Source organism: Anastrepha ludens, chromosome 6 (genome assembly GCF_028408465.1).
Source record: "Anastrepha ludens isolate Willacy chromosome 6, idAnaLude1.1, whole genome shotgun sequence".
Classification (NCBI taxonomy): domain Eukaryota; kingdom Metazoa; phylum Arthropoda; class Insecta; order Diptera; family Tephritidae; genus Anastrepha; species Anastrepha ludens.
Window position 1 is genome coordinate 126,586,620 of NC_071502.1, and position 20,871 is coordinate 126,607,490.

The 20,871-nt window shown below is 33.6% G+C and overlaps 2 protein-coding genes across 5 annotated transcripts; both read right to left on the minus strand.

Annotated features, from left to right (window-relative positions):
• Position 1: 1 nt before the first annotated feature.
• LOC128868789 (serine/threonine-protein kinase Genghis Khan) lies at positions 2-17,151 on the minus strand. 3 transcript variants are annotated; one of them, XM_054111296.1, is made up of 18 exons: positions 17,001-17,151; positions 15,820-16,065; positions 15,285-15,556; positions 14,447-14,960; positions 13,746-14,362; positions 12,751-13,352; positions 12,467-12,609; positions 11,934-12,105; positions 11,709-11,815; positions 4,134-4,246; positions 3,328-4,077; positions 2,060-2,336; positions 1,534-1,962; positions 1,267-1,470; positions 914-1,099; positions 752-845; positions 294-508; positions 2-241 (listed from the first exon to the last, which is right to left on the minus strand). In XM_054111296.1, the coding sequence occupies exons 1-18, from the start codon at positions 17,044-17,046 to the stop codon at positions 108-110; spliced, it is 5,121 nt and encodes a 1,706-aa protein (XP_053967271.1). In that variant the 5' UTR covers positions 17,047-17,151; the 3' UTR covers positions 2-107. The 3 variants fall into 3 exon arrangements, with proteins under 3 accessions (XP_053967271.1, XP_053967270.1, XP_053967272.1); XM_054111295.1 differs by having other exon boundaries at positions 13,746-14,960; XM_054111297.1 differs by lacking the exon at positions 17,001-17,151 and adding an exon at positions 16,684-16,786 and having other exon boundaries at positions 13,746-14,960.
• Positions 17,152-18,752: 1,601 nt separating this feature from the next.
• LOC128866082 (uncharacterized protein C6orf136 homolog) lies at positions 18,753-19,879 on the minus strand. Of its 2 annotated transcripts, none has more exons than XM_054106579.1 (2): positions 19,783-19,879; positions 18,753-19,662 (listed from the first exon to the last, which is right to left on the minus strand). In XM_054106579.1, the coding sequence occupies exon 2, from the start codon at positions 19,601-19,603 to the stop codon at positions 18,845-18,847; it is 759 nt and encodes a 252-aa protein (XP_053962554.1). In that variant the 5' UTR covers positions 19,604-19,662; positions 19,783-19,879; the 3' UTR covers positions 18,753-18,844. The 2 variants fall into 2 exon arrangements, with proteins under 2 accessions (XP_053962554.1, XP_053962553.1); XM_054106578.1 differs by having other exon boundaries at positions 19,725-19,832.
• Positions 19,880-20,871: the final 992 nt, after the last annotated feature.

Sequence of the window (20,871 nt, forward strand, 5' to 3'; positions counted from 1 at the left end):
ATATACGAATACGTATGAGTATATTTATTAAAAAATAATATTAATACAACTAATACTAGTGAAACATAAAAAATAAATAAGTATAAAAAATAATACATTGCAAAACCTTAAAACGGCAAATAAGACTGAACGTCCGATGAATCTTTTGGCGAACTCATATTGGAAACAGGGCTTGGAGAACGGGCTTGGGTCTGAAGCGTCTCTGATTGTTGATCAATCAAATGAGTTTTCTGCGGGTTTCCTGTAATTTAATAAACATTAAAATTGCATTTAACTCACAAAAAATCTCTTACCATTTTGCGAATTAATAATTTGGCGTGCTGAAGCATGTGGTGTAAAAGAAGATTGACGTATAATGAAGGATTGATTGCTTATCTGATCTGCTGTTTCTATTGTGGTGGGTAGATCCAAAAGTCGTTGGTTCTGGATTCCATCACCTGGTCCCATATGCGAAATATGATTGAAATTTGTTGGAGCTGAAATCATTTTAGATCTTCTGTCGCTGGTGCTAAAGTAACAAAATAATTTACATTATTTTAAACGAAATATTACTGCTCACTCTACACAACATCATTTGAGTAATCGTACGTAAATAAAAATATGTGTACATGTTAATATCACTCGGACATTTTTTGAAGAAAGAGGTTCAATTAATATTGTTACAATCTATTATTCATTTTGATTCAAAGATGTTATTTTTAAAATTAACAATTTTAAGTGGTTTATATATATCACTTGCATATTTGCTGACCTTTTGAATGATTTATTTACTTCACGAACAGAAAATCGTCGTCGGGGATTTTTAGACCCAGATTTTTCAGCAGAACTCATATGAATTAGTTCTTCTGCAAAGGAAAGGTGTGATATTTACTTCAAGCTATTATTTGGTCAAATAAAATTAATAAATATATACTTGTGTGTATATTAGCTAAATACACTGCTATCGGCGCATCGTTAACATATGTCAAAACAAAATTAGCTTGTGGTCCTAATGGTTGTGCTCGCTTAAGTCCTATCGATTGTACCCACTCTGCGGTTTGTGTATTGAAGATATCCACATGTGTTTCCGAAAAAACCAATAAATGTCCGTCCAAATATGCTGTAAATAAATAAAAGTTAGTTTCTGGTTCCAGAACAAATCATACAACGAAAGTAAAGTAATAGAAAATATACATATTTCTGAAATCTTCAGGCAGTTATTCAAAATATTCAGTTCTGCTCATATTGCCTAAATATTCGGAAGTAAAAGAAAATTTAGCAAATTACTTATATGAGTTGGGTTAGCCGGATAGGTTATTTCCCGATCACGCGATTTTCTCCCTTGTAGATCCACATAAATAGCTAAAGTTTGAAAAACTAATAAATATTCCCCGAAAATTCCTCCGGGACACTGTATTTCAATAACACGAACAGCATCAACGCCCGAATAATTTAAAAAGGCACACAGTTGGTTTTCCGGATGTATTAGAGCTGTTAATTAAATATGTTTATTAGCAAAGAAATGTGTTCATGTCAGAAAGAGCGTTGTCTTACAAGTAGTCGTTGCTTCGCCTTGCAAATAGTATGCGGTGAACCCACTTTGATGTCCAATGACAAGCCGAATGTCTGACAAAATTTGAAGACTCTGCACCGGATACGCCACGGTGAATTCACACATTTTTTGATGACGTAAATGATTTCGATTTATTTCATATACCACTACTTGTGTTTGATTAGTTGGGCGTTTTAATGCTACAACAAATGCATAAACATTGGCAGGGGAGCGGCGAATTACACCCGTACAAGCCGCAATACAATTTTTTGAATCAGCAACCTTAATCCATTCCACGTCGCTTACTTCTAAAGCTCTTATTGGAAGTAAACGGATATGCCTTTGTTTGCCGCACAAAATGACTAGAATGTGCTCTTCCTCAACATACCACATTTGAATAATTTTCTTGTTCTCGCCAATGCGAACTATTTCTAAAGGATATCAAAGTATTGATTAATGTGAGTTGTATGTTTCAAAATTTTTAAGAAAGAAATCAGATGCTGGCATGTAAATTATGCACTTACTTACCATATTGTTCCAGGTTAACACAATATAAGCCATCCTCTGTGCCCAATAAAAACTGATCAGAATAAACTATAACGGAACTTAGAGCGCTCCGTACAATTGTAAGAGAACTATCCAGAATTTCATGGACTTTAAATATAGCCGTATTGGGGAGATTATTCCGTTTTAGTATGCGATGCAATTCACCCAATGCAACTACCCACTTTCGTTTCTCGGTTTCATTATCCGCTAACATTAGCGTATTACAAGTTGGTCCTCCTTCAATCAAAGATGTTTTAATCTAAAAAAATATTACATGTTTACGAAAATAGATTTAAATAATATCCGACCCTCCTATTTCCGTTTAATTAATGGTTACTTATTAGATAATGCATTTAGTTGCTAAACGAATTGTGAAATGTGTATATTTGTGGTCGTATGACATGGTAGCTTAACCTTAATTTTTTTATAAACTTAAATAAGGAATAACGATAATAAATAAAAAATTGGAAAATTATGCGAACGAATCCACGACTAAATTGTGCCCATCAACATTTCGACCAAATTTTTTTGTTTGTTTGAATGTTCTTTACTTATATATAAAATTTTCAACTTTTTATTCCAATTTCACGGCCTTTAATTAAAAAATTTAGAAAGATTTTTGGTATACAGCTTTATACCCTATTAAATTTTAATGTAATAAAGTGGAAGTTCGAAGTTGCTGAAAAATCTTGTTGATTTTTTGTTTTAATTTTTTTCTTGTAGTTTTCTCCATATAACGAATGCACAACATGTAAGGAATTTTAATAATTTAATTGTATATAATGTACGTATAGGGAACCCTGTGGACAGTGTAATTCAAATATATGAATCAAGGGAATCGAGGTATTTATTGATGAAGAAATTTCCCCCAACCTGAGTGTTTTTAGCGGTCCCGATAACTTCAACAAGATATAAAAAGTGATAGAGCTATTTTATTTGTAATTAGGCGGCATTCCATTATGAGATATGGATATCTTTTCTGATCGTATCCGATGTTTTTTTTTTAATATTTATTACACTTTACACATAAATTTACTCAATCGAAAATGTTAATGTCCTTAAATGCTATTTTAAATCACACTTCACGTGGACAGGACAAATGGTGCTTCGAAAAAAGCAGTTTTGAACCGCCTTGATGCAGATTTACAAAACTTATTCGAGACAAAAAATGTTTACTTACGAGTAACTACTTTAAGTAACTACTATATTGAAAGTGCGATATATAGAAGGATATATAATAAAAAACTTACCCTAAATATACATGGCACATCTTTTTTCGTAGCATGTATAACGTCACTCTCCCGAACACTGGCGACAGCAAATTCCGGATCTCTCATGTCCAAAACTTGTGAAACGTTCACGCTTGGTAATGCACTTCTTTCCGCCGATATATCGTATAAAAATAATTTGAAATCACACACCACCACAAATTGACGTACCCAACCTCGTTTAATGGTGCCCATCTTTGGCACTTTTACATATCCCTCATACGCTGTGCCAATCCCTCTGGTCGGATCAATGCCTAAGGGCCGCTTAGTTTGATCAATTGGCACTGGACATATGGTAGGAACTTTCTGACAACAAATTGTGTGACAGGCAAAGCCACAAAACTCACATACAACGCCTTGCCTAGTGAGTCCAACCATCAGTGAAGTACAGTGGTTGCACTTGGTTGGACTACTGAAAGTCCTAACCAAAAACTGGTGCACTTTTGTTGTTGGTACATTCGCAGAATGCAAATCTATAGGTTTAACACTAAGGCTACTTTTTGAGCTTGACTTACTATGATGGCCGTGCATTTCATCTAAGTCATTATTATCCTGTTCGTTTTTGTAATCTGTTGATAGATAATGTTTCTTCTCTACCATATAATATGGATAGAGGGAATCAAGTTTTGAGTTTTGAGGATACCGTATCGCATATGAACTACTTGAAGTAGCAGATGAATTTGGGTTTTGCTTCAAGTTTCCAAGCGACAAATTGTTATTAAATGAACTACCCTGCAATAATATGTGCAATATTAAAATTTTAGTTTTAATGTTTTCTACATACTTACCATAACGTCCCTGGAGATAGTACTATCAGCATCGATATCCGTTATTTCAATATTTCCGGTTGATTCCTTAAAGAAATAGTTACAAGACGACTGCGACGACGGTCTTTCCAGAACTATTTAGGATTATCATTTACATTAAGCATGTAATCGTAGAAAAAACGAAGATATAGGATAGCATACATATACATACATACATACAAATATGTAATCAATGCGTTTATTAGTTATGTTATTAGGCAGTAAACCAGGCAAGTTGGAAAATACGATTTAACACGCATCGTTGCAGGAACAATAAAAAGCAACATGAAATGAGAAGAATGTCAATTATAAGCTTGGAACTTTAAATATATAGTTAAAAATAAGCATAAAACATACATTTGTAATCAACATAAACTTGTTATTTATAGAAAATAAATGTATTAAATGTATTCGTATATGTTTCGAACAGAATAAAATGAATGGGTATGTCGAGTGAATTCTCACTAAATTAGTACACTCATTTAATTGTATTTAAAAGATCAAAATAATTTCTCTGCACACACGTAATGCAAATGTCATACATTTCGGGCATAAATTATAATTATTACATATTACTCAATTCCCGTGTCCCACCATTATCCTTCTTGTGTTAAAATTTAAAGACAGAATGAAAATTGGCTACGTTTATTTGAGAATTCAATTTTAAATAATAAAATGCTATTATGAAAGCTAATATGAATGTCTACGTACCAAAAATTACTAGAAATTATTTAACAAGAATATACAAACAAATCGAAAATATGCGTTTTTCAATTCAATGTCCGAATTATCGAGGAAAATAGGTCAAATTGTCTAGTTTATAGCTTTATAACTATATAGTAATTTCAACTATTTTAGTTATTATTATTATTTTTTTCAAACGTCTAGTTTATGAATCTGAATGCATATGTTGGAAACAAAGGTCATAACTCAAAATAAATATGTCTGTATATAGATCTCAAACGGTGATTACCGTAATTGAGTAGTTTGGGCGTGAGGAAAATTCGTTGGATCCCAGATTCTGATGTATGCGACAATCGAAAATTGATTTTTGCTTTGTTATAAGCCTAACAAACACATGAATATGTTTCAAGCGCATAAGTTGGAAGTCGGTATATTATTCCGACACTTTACTGTAAAGGTAATAAATATCAAATGTTGGTGCAGTGTTCTACCAGCTTCTTAAAGTATGCGAGTATTAAAATATCGTTTCCGAGAAAAATACGAAACTATTAAAGCGAAAAGGTATATACATATCTAATTTGTTAGTTTTATTAACGAACTAAGTTTATTTGTATGTTGGAAGTAATTTCAAAAAATATATAATCATGCCAAATAACTCAATTAGTGACAATATAATAGCAAAGCACATTTTAAGTTACCTATCTGTAAATAAAAATCGTTAAATATTTTGTTTTAAACTTTTAGTATCCTTACGATTTCATCCCCTTTTATTTTAGATTGTATATATAAACAAAACTTTTAAGTAAATTAAAAAAAAAATTAAACAATTGAATAACATTACAGAAAAATGAATAATTTTAAAAATAGAAAAAATTCACTATTAACTTAATTTTCCCAGTTTATAAATTCATTAAAAGGCAACAAATATTGTTATTTATCCAAAGATAATAAGGACTATTTTTTATAATGTCCTCAGTTTAGTTTATCTGGGAAGTTGGTCCTATTACTTTTTGACTGATAATAAACATGAATAATTATAGTCGCGCAATAAAAATAAAAATATTCCTACGAAACACGATGTAACACCAACCCATAAAGAAATGCTAAAACGTTGTATGACTTTTTTCGCAAATCCGCAAAGATTTCGGTTAGCAGATCGCAGTTTTTCGTGCGTTGATTCTTGTTGACGTTGTAGCGCCTGCTGCGATAATCTCAACAGTTCTAGTAACTGTGGTGCTCCGGGCACTATGTCAATTTCTTTGTTTTCAGTTATATATTTCAAACTTTGAATTAAATCATTAAGGGGCTCAGCAAGCTCCAAGAGTTTGCCGTGTTGAACTTTTATTGGCGATTTTTTGTAGAGTTCTGCCGTCATGCTTTTTCCGCTTCGTCGCCCCCGTACTTGGCATAACTTCTTACTATTATCCAATAACTTAGTTAGCATATCTTGCACATACATTTTATCTACAAATCATGAATTAAAAATAAATTAAAAAAAAATATTGATATGTTCATATACCGCAATAGGTATAGTAAAAGGAAACAATTTTTTAAACATAATGAGTATGTATGTATGTTTGGGTGAATAGGAGTAGGTACCGAACACTATTTCCGTATTCGTATTTTGTTTTATTCCCTATGGTTAGCCTTGAATTTGAGCAGTCTTTGCCCCTTTTATTTACAATAATAAATTTTGTTTTATCAATATTCAAATTTAGCGAGAAGCCTTTCCTGTGTTTTTCTGCTTTGATAATAATTTTTGAAGATAATGCAAATTATTGTCATCAATGTTGTCTCACTCCGGTGTAGACTTTTGGCTGTCTGGTAATGTTTCCGAATTTAATTTCTGCAGTATGACCCCAATATAAACCTTGTACATACCTGATGTCAAATTTGTGTATGTCTAATGCTTCCGCCGTAGCCGAATGGGTTGGTGCGTGATTACCATTCGGAATTCACAGAGAGGTCGTTGATTCGAATCTCGATGAAAGCAAAATTAATAAAAACATTTTTCTAATAGCGGTCGCCCCTCGGCAGGCAATGGCAAACCCCCGAGTGTATTTCTGCCATGAAAAAGCTCCTCATAAAAATATCTGCCGTTCGGAGTTGGCTTGAAAGTGTAGGTCCCTCCATTTGTGGAACAACATCAAGACGCGCACACCACAAATAGGAGGAGGAGCTCGGCCAAACACCTAACAGAAGTGTACGCGCCAGTTATTTATTTATTTTTTTTTTTATATATATATAATTGGCTCTTATACCCTTTATTGGGTGTTTGGCCGAGCTCCTCCTCCTCTTTGTGGTGTGCATCTTGATGTTTTTTCACAAATCAGCTTAATATGTTGTATTTATTAAACGTATCATATATGATTAATAACTTTTGTTAATCAAATTGTGGTCAATTTGATTACGTTTCAGTTTCCTATTCCGTCGAGATTTCCATGTGTACAGCCGTCTCTCTGGCAGTTTGTAGTACGTGTTACCTATAATAACCTCTTCTTCATGACCAAATGGTATTAGTCCATTTCTCCCTTCATTTTATTCACTAGTCTAAATTTTCCAGTCACATCTGATGTTTCCTCTTTCCCTAGCTTTGCATTAAAATCACCCGTGTCCATGTTTATGTCATGTTTCACTATAAAAGTTTTCAATCTTGCCGTCAGCACAGTCAGCATTGGGAGCATATATGTACTTGTATAATATTTAAATCCATTGGTTTTGTTTTTAATTTTAGTATCGCCATCCTGTCCATAATATTTTTAGTTTTGTTATGTCACTGATCGTAAACCACAGAATGAATAGCAGCAATATCTACTCCACCTAAAAAATCTACTCATCTTCACTTTACGTTATATGACAAAAACTCACTCGGAAGATCCTCAAACAATTTGATGTTAATTTTTGTTGAAATTATGCGAATTTATGTAATTTCTGATCATCATTTATCGTGTCTTTAATTTTTCCAGTGAAATTGAGAAGCAAGTCTGAAAATAATACCCGGTTCCACTCAGCATCCCAAAATTGAAATTATAGAAATAACTTTTTTTTAATTCCGGTCGCCTCTCGGCAGGAAATGGCAAATTTTCGTAGAATGTTCTCAAAAAAATCACCTGAGGGTATAATATTGCAGGTTCCACCATTTATTGGGTAATATGAAGACGAACAACACAAAATTGAGGAGGAACTCTATGTAACAGTTAATTATGTATTATACCCATTTTGAATTTTGTGTAATGTTTTTTTTAATCAAAAAGCTTCAAATTAAGAGGAATCAAATTAATATTATATGTATGTTTGATTTGTTTTTGAGAAAGACTTTTTGAATGCTCTAGATACCCGGGTATGGCGCGAACTTGTTCTTTGCGGAATGTTTGTTCGAAATTTTAGAGCTTTTAAATAATTTGAGCAGCTAGAAAAAGTTTAAATTTTATATGTCAGCAAGTCCTTTTCAGCTGTTTTTATACATACTATATATATACAGTATTGGCCAAAACTAAAGCACCCCCCTAATGGCATTTCAAATAATGTCAAATAACTCAATAAAACAACATCCAATATTACTTACTTTTACACTTTGTTTCTTCTTATTATCTTGGTGATTAATAAACATAACAAAAAATTTTCAACATTTCTTATATAAAAAATTAAATTAAAAAATATTAATATTATTCAAAACTTTTGTCTGGACAAAACTAAAGCACCCCCCATTAAAAGCGAAAATAATTGTTTTTATTCTTCAGTATTTTGTACTAAACCCATTATTTTTGATAACTTCAGAACATCTTTTTGGCATAGAAGATATTAGGTTACTAATAATTTCCGGAGAAATGTTGTACCAGGCTTCTTTAACCGCTTCAAACAGGGCTTCCTTTGTGCTACAATTTTCCCTATTAATTTTCGAATTTACAATCTTCCACAAATTCTCAATGGGATTGAGATCGGGAGATTGAGCTGGCCAGTCTAAGACCTCTATAGCATTTTGCTGTAACCACGTTTTACAGTGCCTAGAGGTATGCTTCGGATCATTATCCTGCTGGAACCTCCATCTCAGGGGCATTTCCTCCTCAGCGTGTGGTAGCATTACATCTTTAAGGATGTTTGTGTACATGAAACGGTCCATAATTCCCTCTATTCGATGAATAGGCCGGATACCCTGGCCAGAGAAACAACCCCAGACCAAAATGTTCCCCCCACCATACTTGGTAGTTCCGATACAATACTTCGGATTTAGTTGCTGTTGTTTTGACCTTTTTACTCGCCTTATTCCATCTGAATGTTTCAAATTATATTTGGATTCATCAGAGATAATACAGTTTTCCATTTTTGAACTCACCAATTAATGCAATTTCGCAAACTCGAGTCTAGCTTTTTTGTTTTTGGCGGAAATAAATGGCTCTCTAGCAGGTCGTCGATTGCTCGTCTTCAGATCGTTCTAGAACTTACCGGCAAACTTAAATCAATTTTTATTTGTTCAGAAGAGACTGTGGGATCACTCTTTTTCTTTTAATCGTGGAGTCGTCTTGTCGTGTAGTCTTTCGTGGCCTTCCTTCACTATGGATTGCAGAAATAGAACCCGTTTGTTCAAATGCTTTTATAAGTCACGATATTACACTTCTATTTATTGAATATTTCTCACTAATTTTGTGTCGCTATAAACCACTTTGCCAATCACTTATTATTTTATTTTTAAATTCATTTGAATACGCATTTCTGGCCATATTTGGAAGAGAAATTAACTTAAAAACAACAAAACAAAGCCGTAGTTAAGAAAAAAAAAGTGGGGTGCTTTAGTTTTGACCATTCAGTTTTTAAATAATATGAACATTTAAATTTTTTTTTTCAGTATAACCAAAACGCTTTATATTTGGTATTATGATTTATAAATACTTAAGTAACAAGGAAACACATGACATATGTACCTTCTGCTCAAATATGAACGAGACGTTATCAATAAAACGGTCCGCGGATGACATATGGCAAAAATAAATTTTTTGTTTTTTGGTAAGACTGTTATAAGCTTACATGGCAAATTTCAGCGTGATATGTCACATAGTTTGTTTTCTGTGCTACTGTAAACAAGTCAAGCTCGAGTGTGTTCTTCGAATTTAACGATGGAAATTCAAGTTGAACAAAGAATTTGTTTGAAATTTTGTTATTCCAACAAAATTTCGGCTTCAGACGCCTTAAAAATGTTGCAAACAACCTATGTTTTCCTGTGGTACAAATCGTTCAAAGAGGGCCGTATATCGGTTGAAAACTTGCCTCATGAACGTCGTCCAGCAACATCAGTAAACGACGAAAACATCGGAAAAGTAAAGGAAATTGTGCTTGAAAATCGCACAAATCGCAAAATCGGTTAACGCTGAATATTATTTAGACGTTTTAAAGCGTTTGCGCGAGAACATTCGTCTTAAAAGGAAGAAATTGTGGGACAACAAGTCATGGTTCTTGCATCACGATAATGCACCAGCTCACACATCACGTCTTGTTCGCGATTATTTGAACAAAAATAATGTTAATATCGTTCCGCAAGCACCGTATTCGCCTGATATGGCTCCATGTGACTTTTTCCTGTTTCCCAAGCTCAAGTTGCCGCTCCGTGGAAAACATTTTGAGACAATTGAAGTCATAAAAGAGAATTCGAAGAACACACTCGAGCTTGACTTGTTTACAGTAGCACAGAAAACAAACTATGTGACATATCACGCTGAAATTTGCCATGTAAGCTTATAACAGTCTTACCAAAAAACAAAAAATTTATTTTTGCCATATGTCATCCGCGGACCGTTTTATTGATAACGTCTCGTTCATATTTGAGCAGAAGGTATATGCCATATTTCAAGATGTTTGATTGAGAGATTTAGCATTATTTGAAATGCCATTAGGGGAGTGCTTTAGTTTTAGCCAATACTGTATATATATATATATACATCAGAATTCGTTTTAGAGGTATGGTTCCTTCGGCTAAGTTTCTTATTTTGATCCCTAGAATACGATTTTCACAGAGCAATGAGCGATTTTTAAATCGACCCGCCCTAGTATATATATATATATATTTTATTGGCGCTTACACCCTTTTTGGGTGTTTGGCCGATCTCCTCCTCCTGTTTGTGGTGCGCGTCTTGATGTTGTTCCAGAAATGGAGGGAACTACAGTTTTAAGCCAATCATATTATATAGTTAAACATTGCATATACTAAATACATAAAACATATGTTGTTATACAAGGAATTTGTGAAAAATATATAATTGTTCATTAAATAAATTTCTTTAGAATCTATTTGAGAAAAGCTCGACATGCTTGAAAACTTTTGAGTAATGTGCATCGAAGTCATTGCTAGTACTCCAGCCAGGGCTGTTCGAAAATGTGAGAACAAAATCGAGTTCTCTACTTTGAATATACTTTAAATAAAATACTTAGATAATCTAATATAATTTTCCTCAAATGCAAAATTAATCACCTTTTGGGAAGATTTATAATTTTTGCAAATGGCGTCGTACGTTGAATCATATTTGAAGCTTGTGAACTAGACAGCTGCAGTATACAAAAATATAAGCAATGGAGCGCAAAAAGGTCAAAATAAAGTTTTCCATTACACAAAATCACTTTCTTATTTACTAAAAAAAGTATTCAAAAGCGAAATTATGATTAATAATTTTGCTCCACCTTGTATAAAAAATATAAAAAATCTAAAATGTAAAAGACTATGTCTGCCTGGTGTGTAATAATAAAAATAAAATTAAAATAGGAGCACTTTTGTGCATCTTGCAGTGGAATATTGAAAAAAATCTAAATAAGAAACATACTCGTATTCCAAATGTTATTTTAATCATAATTGGTCAAGCCTTATACGCAAATTCTTCATGTACTTACATCCTTCAGAAGTTTCTAAGGTTTTTTGTATATCTCGGATCTCATTTTCCTTATGATGTAGTTCGTGCAGTGCAGAGTCACAACGGTTACGGCTCTCACGTAAGTCCCTAAGAGATAGCGAGTTATTTAGCGATTTATGTGTTCGGTTATAAGTTACGAAAATACCTCACATTAGTGGAATTGGAATTTATACTATGCACTACAACCTATTCATGAAATACTCACTTTTGAGTTGCGATTAATTCAGCTCGTGTCCGACTTAGTTCTTCCGAAATAATCGCTTTTGCCTGAATCTCAGCCTGAAGAGAGCTCTGCAAGTTCAATAACTCCATCTTATCGAGTTTTTGAGAACGTCTATTTCGCCAATTTTTCGTATCGTAGGTTTGTTGAAATGACCCTTTAGGGTGAAAAATCGATTAAAAAATGAATACTTTGTATTTAAGAAAATTATCATTACAATAAGCTTTGATCGATACTTTTTTTCGCTTCGGAAACATTTGCAAACATAAAACAATAAATTTTCAATATTTAACATCAAGTGATAATCAACTATTTTCCAAGTTCGTACTTTCGTAATTTTGATATCGATTGCCATATAATGATTACATCAAGGAGATAGATAATATTGAATGGAATATATCAATGTCGTTTTCTACACTTAGTACATCTCTCGCAATATTTATGTGCGGCTTCTTTTTTTTTTTTTTTTGCTTTTTATGTGTTCTGAGAAGGTAAGCGACATTTTTCAAATTAATTACCTGAGTGTTTAAGATATTCAACCTCTTCAGTCATTTTTGTTGCTAAGGCTTGTAAGTAGCTCCGAGCATCCTTTTCATCAGATACCCACTGAATTATTTCCGACATCTGACGTTCCCATTGCATTATTGCTTGTCGTTTTGTCCTAGTAACAGTCGGAATAAAAATAATTACGGAATAACTATTAAATTAAATAATAAAATTAAACTAAAATAAAAGTGACGAATTCACAAAAGTTTGTACCGAACTGCTCATAATGCATAAACACAATAAATGAGAACAGTACCTTAATTCTTCGCTGTTACTTTGATCTTCAACTTGCTTTGTTTGTAGTTGCCTTACGGCTTGATTTAGATTTTCCATTTCCGACAAAAGTCTCCTCCTTTCCTCCAACCACATGCTTTTCTCTTGTTCATAAATCTTCTTTTGTTCGCTTAAAGTGTCTACAGTATCATTTTGAGATTCCAATCTACTGAGATCGCATTTTTCGCGAGTTTTTTGTAGTTCCATTATTAAGAAATCACGATTCTTTTCGGATTCTACAAGCTGTTCTCGCAGCTCAGATATTTCCATGTTATAGCGTGTTTGTTGCTGATTTAATTTTTCAGAAAATTGGACCTCGATTCGTTCAATTTCGTAACGCGACGGTTCGTTAGCTGAAAATGCAGAGCTCATATCTGAATTGCTTTTGCTGCGCAATTCTGACTGCAGTTGGCGACAAAATTCCTCAGAACGTTCCCTTTGTTTCTTTTCCTTAGCCGCATCTGTTATTGCATCTTCAACTCGTAGTTCGAGCTCCCGCCGATTTTTGTCAGCTTTTCGAAGATCATTTCTTAGACTATCTATTTTTTTCATAACTGCTTCGAGTTCTTCCTCTTTATCACGAACCTGTTAAATGTACAAATCATAATTCAGTGAAAATTTAGTTAATATGGAAGGTTGTAAGTAAATAAAGATAAATTTTTTGTGATTTAATCTATTTAATTTTGATTGAAACAATCCTTCTCTACAATTCAAAATATGTCCACAAAAGTAGTGGGTAGATAACTTTGGTAGTTAGACATCTTTTCTACTATAGTAGAGAGTACTGTATATAGCATTCGACTGCTAGTTTGTATTTGTGTATTTGATGAGAACTTCTCGGACTTAAAACATCAAAATTAATGAATTTTACTAAAAGCGGGTGGAGATTTTATAACAGTGGTTAATCATCGAATGACTTTTTCAGGTATTATTAAGGTATAAAATTAATTATATTGATCAAAACAAGTTACAAAATACCTGGCGTGATAGTTTTTGTTTCTGAGAGCGTAGTTCGGATAATTTGTCGGTAACCTCTGCGTATTCCATCATTGCTAATTTCCGTTGGCAAATCGCATCTTTTAACTCAGCTTCTTGACCTTTTATTCGTTCAATGGCTTCTGTATACTCCTTTGTTGCGTGACTTTTCTCCCGCTTCACATCACTCAACTCTTGTTCCAACTCTTTCAGCCGCAACAAATAAGCGGCGTTATTACACTCATCAGAAGTAGCCTTTTCAATAATTTCGAAGTTTTTCAATTTATTTTCAAGGTCATAATTTTTATTTTTCAACGTATTTATTTCTTCAATGAGATTACACTTCTCATCCGTAATTTCAAGATTCATAGTCCTGTCTATATCATTGTTGAAATTACTACATGTATTTTCAACTTTTCCTAAATCTGATAAAGAACTGCATTGCGTAAAAGTAAATCCAATAAATGGTAAATGAAGACCAGAAAATGCAAGATTTGCTGCCGGTGGCACTGTATCTGATAAATGTATATCAGTATCATCCACATCAAAATTGGAAGTGTCGGTTGGACTTGATACCTCGGGTATATAGGGAGCTTGACTATATCTGAGGCTATCCCAATCTAAACCAGCAAACCAGGGGTGATTTTTAAAATCGTCAGTACCATTTTGACCCAATCGATTCTCAGGTGCACAAATAAGCTTACGCATTAAATCCCTTGCTGCTTCCGAAACAATATAGTCAAGACTATCTTGCGGTGGAAAATCGAAACAATTTTGATGATTCATAATCTTTCCATATGTTTCCACAAGGCTTTCTGCATAAAATGGTGTTTCGCCATATAGCATTTCATACATACAAACACCAAGAGACCACCAGTCACATTCGGCCCCATATCTTCCTTGACCGTCTTCCATTGCTCGGAGTATTTCAGGTGAAATATAATCCGGAGTACCAACGGCGACATTTGATTGAACCATACCGTCTGGCCCAATACGTAAACAAGAACCGAAATCTGCTAACCGAATATGGCCCTTCATATCGAGCACCAAATTGTCTGGTTTTATGTCACGATGTACATATTGAAGTTTATGTATGCTATCTATCGCCAAAATTGTCTCTGCGATATAGAACTTTGCCATATCCTCGGGTAAACGATCTTCGAATTTGCTTAAAAGAGTCAATAAGTCACCTCCACAGTAATAATCCATAACAAGATACTGTTAATACACAAAAGAAAAAGAAAATTTCAAATGCAAATTTTATGTTCGGAGTGCAAGTATTATTAAAATACTAAACATATTCATTCTAATGCGTAGTGATATATTTGAATTGAGGAAGTAATTTAATGCACAAATAAATAAAATGTTATTTTTTTCTTCAGTGAACACATTTTGTCGTAGTATTTTATTCAGATAACTATGCTTAATTAATATTCATAACAAGAATTAAAAATTGTGAAATTTCAGAAGTCGCACAACAAAGGCAGCAAATGGTCAGATTCACTTACATCTCCAACAAATAATTTATAATTTCTGACTCACCAAATTGCTATCATCCTGAAATGCATAATGCAAATTTGTTATCCATTGTCTATCACCATAAACTAAGACATCGCGTTCTTCTCGAAAACACGCAGTCTCCGCCCGCTTAAGCATTTCCCACTTATTGAGAGTTTTCATAGCGAATATCTGCTGTGTTGCCAGCATGCGGACAACACACACTTCACCAAAGGCGCCTCGACCAATAATTTTGATCGTTTCAAAATCATCTCTAGATAGTCGGAGTTGCTTAATTAATGTAGCCACCGGCTTCACTACAAGTAGAAAAAGCACAACAATCAAAGGAACTGGTTAGTATGTTACACAATATAACCCTGATTGTTTTGTTGTAACAGCATAAACATTCCCTATAAATGTTTGTCAAAGTGGAAGAAAATTGGTAGGAGAATAGGCGAATAAGAATGCATTTGTAAATAGTATTGAAATTTTAAAACGGAATCAAGAATTCTCCCGCAATGATAAGAATTGTAAAGTAAAAAAGCTAATGGAAAATGTTTTCAATCATAATATAACTTACCCAGTTTTATAAAATCAGCCAATGTTTTTTCTCGTCTCAGTGATGAATTACAGCACTCATCATACAGTACTAAGAGGGCGTCCAGTAGAGTCTCAATCGAAACAGCTTTTCCATCAAGATTCGAAAGAAGTTCGGTCTTTTCTTGCAAATAACTTTTAGCAGTTAGCATTCCATTAGTTATTCCTTTTTGAAATATTAGGGATTCCAATAATTTTAATCGCTTAGTAAATTTATTGCCGTTGTATTCTATAAAAACGACAAATCCATAATCGGGTTATTTATTCAAATTTGACAATGTGATTACATAATGTTGTACATGAAAGTTTATAAATATAAATCGAAATCTAGTGAATTCCGCAATTGAAATTGAATGAAGAATAATTTGCAATGGTTTATAAATTCATCATGTAATGATTTTATCCATCTACCACAATGTATAGTGATTTTAAAGTTCTCCCGGTGATTTTAGTTCCAAAATTGTATACCTATCCAGAATAAATTCCAGCGTAGTGTAATATTTTAAAAATTGTGTTTCTACATTTTTTATATCTATAGATTAATATGAATTTTGTGGTCATTCCATTATATCTTAATTAAAACGTTTTCGCATTCTATTATTATTTTTGTCCTCGGCAATACCATCACCTTTAATTTTCATACGTATATAAAACTTGTAATTCCACAAAAAGAAATCTTGAAGTCCCTTTGGTGCTTTATTTTTTGATTTGCGTGGGGTCCTAAATATTAGCTCGTGACATTTGCATATACAAAATAACACTTCGGTTTGTGCATATGTACTTTGATATGTACATATAAATGAACAATGTATATAGTTAACACAATGACCTAACTCCATGGACCTACCTTTAATGCATGCTCATATTCCCTAAACATTGCAAACTATTATTTCTATACAATGTATTTACGTTCCTGTTTCGTTTTCATAAAAACAAATGCCAACCAATTAAAAAATTCACATTAGAATTTATAGAATGTCGCAGAACAATGCACATTCAAAAATATTATACGCAGTAAAAAGATATTATTAAACTTAGGCCTCCAATTTAATTAAGATAAGTTTACAGAAATCTCTTTAAGACATATTTTATGGACGAAAAATTTCGGGATTGCATCCCATAGTATATTTCACGAATAATATATTTCCACACAGGTATATTTACCGACGGTTTCAGAGTTTTCTGATTTACAACTCATATTCCTGATCATTAATTTTTTCGTTTACGTTCATGCAATCATTTTTCGTGTAAGCACAATTCACTCGGCTGCGGTTCACCAATAAATTTACTAAAATCACAACAATCTGTCGGTGTGGAAAATTTATAAAATTACGCACATAATGCAACCTGAGTACACTGACAAGTTTATGCTTTATGTAGAGTTGCCACAACAGAAGGCCTATGACATGTTTATGTGAGATAGTATATTTAGCTTTAACAAAACGAGGGAATGTATAAAATATATTGCAAAAAAAAGCCCTTTAAGTACTTACGTACAACTTAGACTTGTGGAATCCCTTCTTTTTAGTTTTCTTTGGATTTTAAAAATCATATATGAAGGCGGAGTCAAAGTTCGAAACCTATTGTGGGCATGGAAAACTAAATGTCAGAGTGTATTTCTATAATGAAAAATATTCCAATAAAAATATTCTGCATTTTAGAAGCTTCATAAAACTTCAGGCTCTCCTTTTTGGAAACAATATCAAGTCGAGTGTATTTCTGACATAAAAAAACTTCTCTTAAAAACTTCGGCATAAAACTGCAGATCACTCCATTTTGTGCAACAACATCAAGACGGACCACACAAATTGGAGGAATGGTTCGGCTAACACAAAGGATTCCGATTTGCTGAAAACTTAAGGTTGAATGAAAATTGTGGAATTACTGCACATTTTACACAACCCGGAATTCGGGGGAGGAGAACAGCCCTTCTTGTAAATTCATTAGTATTGCTTACCATCGCTTTAGTTACTTGAAAAGTTTACACGGAAAAATTTTCCTTCGGTTTGTCTTTCAGTTTCGGGAATAATCATAATGTTTTTTACAATAAACTCACACTTGCAAACTGGCTACGCACATGGATACAAAATTCTTTGAAAATGAGGGGCAATTTTCCCCTTAGATTTTGAAGCTAAATGCAACTTTGGCAAGCAACAAATTCAGCGAAGAAAATTTGGCCTATGTCTAATATTATTAAGGTTCCTGGAAAAGCGAGTTTAAGTTCTGGGGTAGCTAACATTTGAGAAGAAAAATATCTGAATATGCATGATTTTCAGGGTATGTAGCGTCATACCGTCAGCAAATATTTTATAAATACGATTCAGAATTCTAAATATCTAATTAATTTCGTACTACAAAACGGGCCCAAGAAGATTTTTTGCATATTGACTTAAAAATCGAAAAGAATATATCGATATTTTTGGTCAGCCGATGTATTCCGGAGGTCTCTTATTGAATTTTTAATGAAAACTTTATAAGGTTGAATGCCGTTTTTTAAAATATGGTTTTGGTTGAGTAATAGTGGCTTTTGACCAACTATTGTTATCCGTCGATTGTGAAGAAACATTTTTCTTATATTTGTGGCTAACGACTTTGGCAAATGTAGGAAATTTTTAAATGGTTTCCGTCTCATGGTGTCTCCCACTTTTTGAATATTTCCTGCCGCCTTTTAGAAACTAGCGATGACTTCAATTACGTCATTAATATTTTGTACATCTAGTAATATCTTTTCAGTGCTTTACTATTTTATTAAGTTTTAGAGTTTCGTTTTATATGATTTTAAAAATTTAGTGCCATATCCAGTGTCAACGCACCAATGTAAAGTCATCATATGTGTATTGGTTTGAGAGCTATTTACTATAAATAGGACTGTAAAAATGTGCTTGGCACAATATTAAGCGATTGCACATATGGATCTACTTGTTAACAAAAATCAGTTTATTTAATATTTACTTTCAGTAATAACAGCGTTAAATAAATTGTATCTGCTACTTTGTAAAGAGCTATATTCACAGTTTCGGTGATGTAACGGCCACGGAACCTGTAGGTAAACTTGTCGTTCCAGATTCAGGTCCTACGACTTGCATATTTTTATCCGGCATTACTCTATCCACAACGTGTTTGTGGATGAGTCCATCAGATCCCAAATAACAAACTGAAAAACCGTCATACCAAGCCTCCTGTTCTTCGAAAACCTCTTTCATTGCCCAAAGTTTATATTTCCAAAACGAAAACATAACTTTTAGTCCGGAAATGCCCCGCACTCTCCATCGAATTCTTACAGTAAAATCTTCGGGGTGCTTTGTAATTTTAAGCACTTCGAATTTAACATAGGCATATTTCAAATGCCCTACCGTACGTAGGAGAGCAATTTGTTTTACGAAATGGTATAGCCCAATTGTCTGCTTGCCTGTAATGTTATTTTCAAACACCAAATTAGGACTGTAGATGGAATAATCTAGTGGTTCCACAAATAATTTAGGCAAAGTGTCTTGAAGAATTCTGAAAACTCGATCAAGATCCTCTAACCGAGGTTGGTTTATGTTTTTTGAGTATGAAACATTTTCACTGTGAAACAGGCGCGTATTTCTACAATTGGATTCTAGATGGCATGCTTTGGATTTTTTGCCATCGATGTTGGAGTGATCAAAATTGTTGCAGGAGTCATTTAATGTATATAGCAATCTCGTAGCATGCTGGTGAGTGATCCTTCGTATTGGTCGTAATTTAATGCAATAAGAAACGTGAGACATGATTGCCGATGCCATTGTATAATTAAGAGCACTTCAGTACTCCAACTGCCGGCTTTTGTAGTAACCGATGTTAACTGCAATAAAAAGTATTACATATATATTATTGCGAAGTGTTGTACAGAAAAATATTGAATACTTTATTCAATTTTTTGTTTATATTCAACAAAATCGAATTCAGAAAAGAAACTCATTACCCTTACTACATTTTAGAAACAGAGAAGGTAAACTACCGATGATTGTCTCTGTAGCCTGATTATGGAACATAATACAGGGCAAACTTTACAATGCTACTTGAAGTACTTTCGTTTAGAAATCAGCTGTAATATTAAACTATGTTTACATCAATATTTCTAGGGAAAGAAGGGAAAAGTGTAAACATTGATGAAATTCAGTTATAAAAATAAACTCGATGGGTACATGGCTAAGGAGATGTAGGCTGAGGTGTATCCGATTTTCTTACATTTTTGAAGTGAAACTTCTTTAGGCGCGTCGGGGGCCCCAAGGCAGATTGAAAATAGGCGAGTGAAACGGTAAGTTTGGAGCGTTACCGAAATCCGTCAAATTGGCGGGGCCAAGGAGCAGCTCTCGCCTATTCGCTCTCTCGCATCGCAAGCGCTGAACGAAATGTATATAGCACACAAGTAAGCATTGAAGTAGACTGGCGACATGCAGGCAACCGACAACGGGTATTATAGATAGCCATAGCCCGTGCAAATGAGTGCTGTGTGTGAGTATCAGATAAAGCGCCGATTGAATGTGTGTAAGCGGGAAAGCAATAAGAAACTGCTGTGAAGTAAATAGATGGTAGGTATGGAGGAGACGAAGCGATACAATATGTGCGTTTGCCAAACGAGTGACGATAGTTGAAGTAGAAGGTTAAGGTTGTAAAATGACATTTCAACCGTTTCGGTGATCAAAGCAAATTGATTAACGCGCCAAAAGTAGGCAAAAAATACCATTGGAAGTGCAAAGAAATGTCAGCGTCAAGTGCAACACTGCACCCAAGTGTCAAATTTGAAGCTAATAAGGACAAAAATAAATAGTACAAATTTATGTGGAGTGATATAGAAAAAAAATATGAAAACCTGAATTTAACACGAGAGAGGGGGGAGAGATCTAAACCGGAGCTCCCATGCATGGAACAACCAACTTAGAAGCTTCACTTCTACCGTGCGTGATTCTGACAGACCCTAGTGTTTTTGTGCATGCAGTATCAAGGGGAGCTTAAAATTTAAATTACTGTTCTTGTTCAAAATTGTTATTTAAGAAAAAATTCCTTTTGT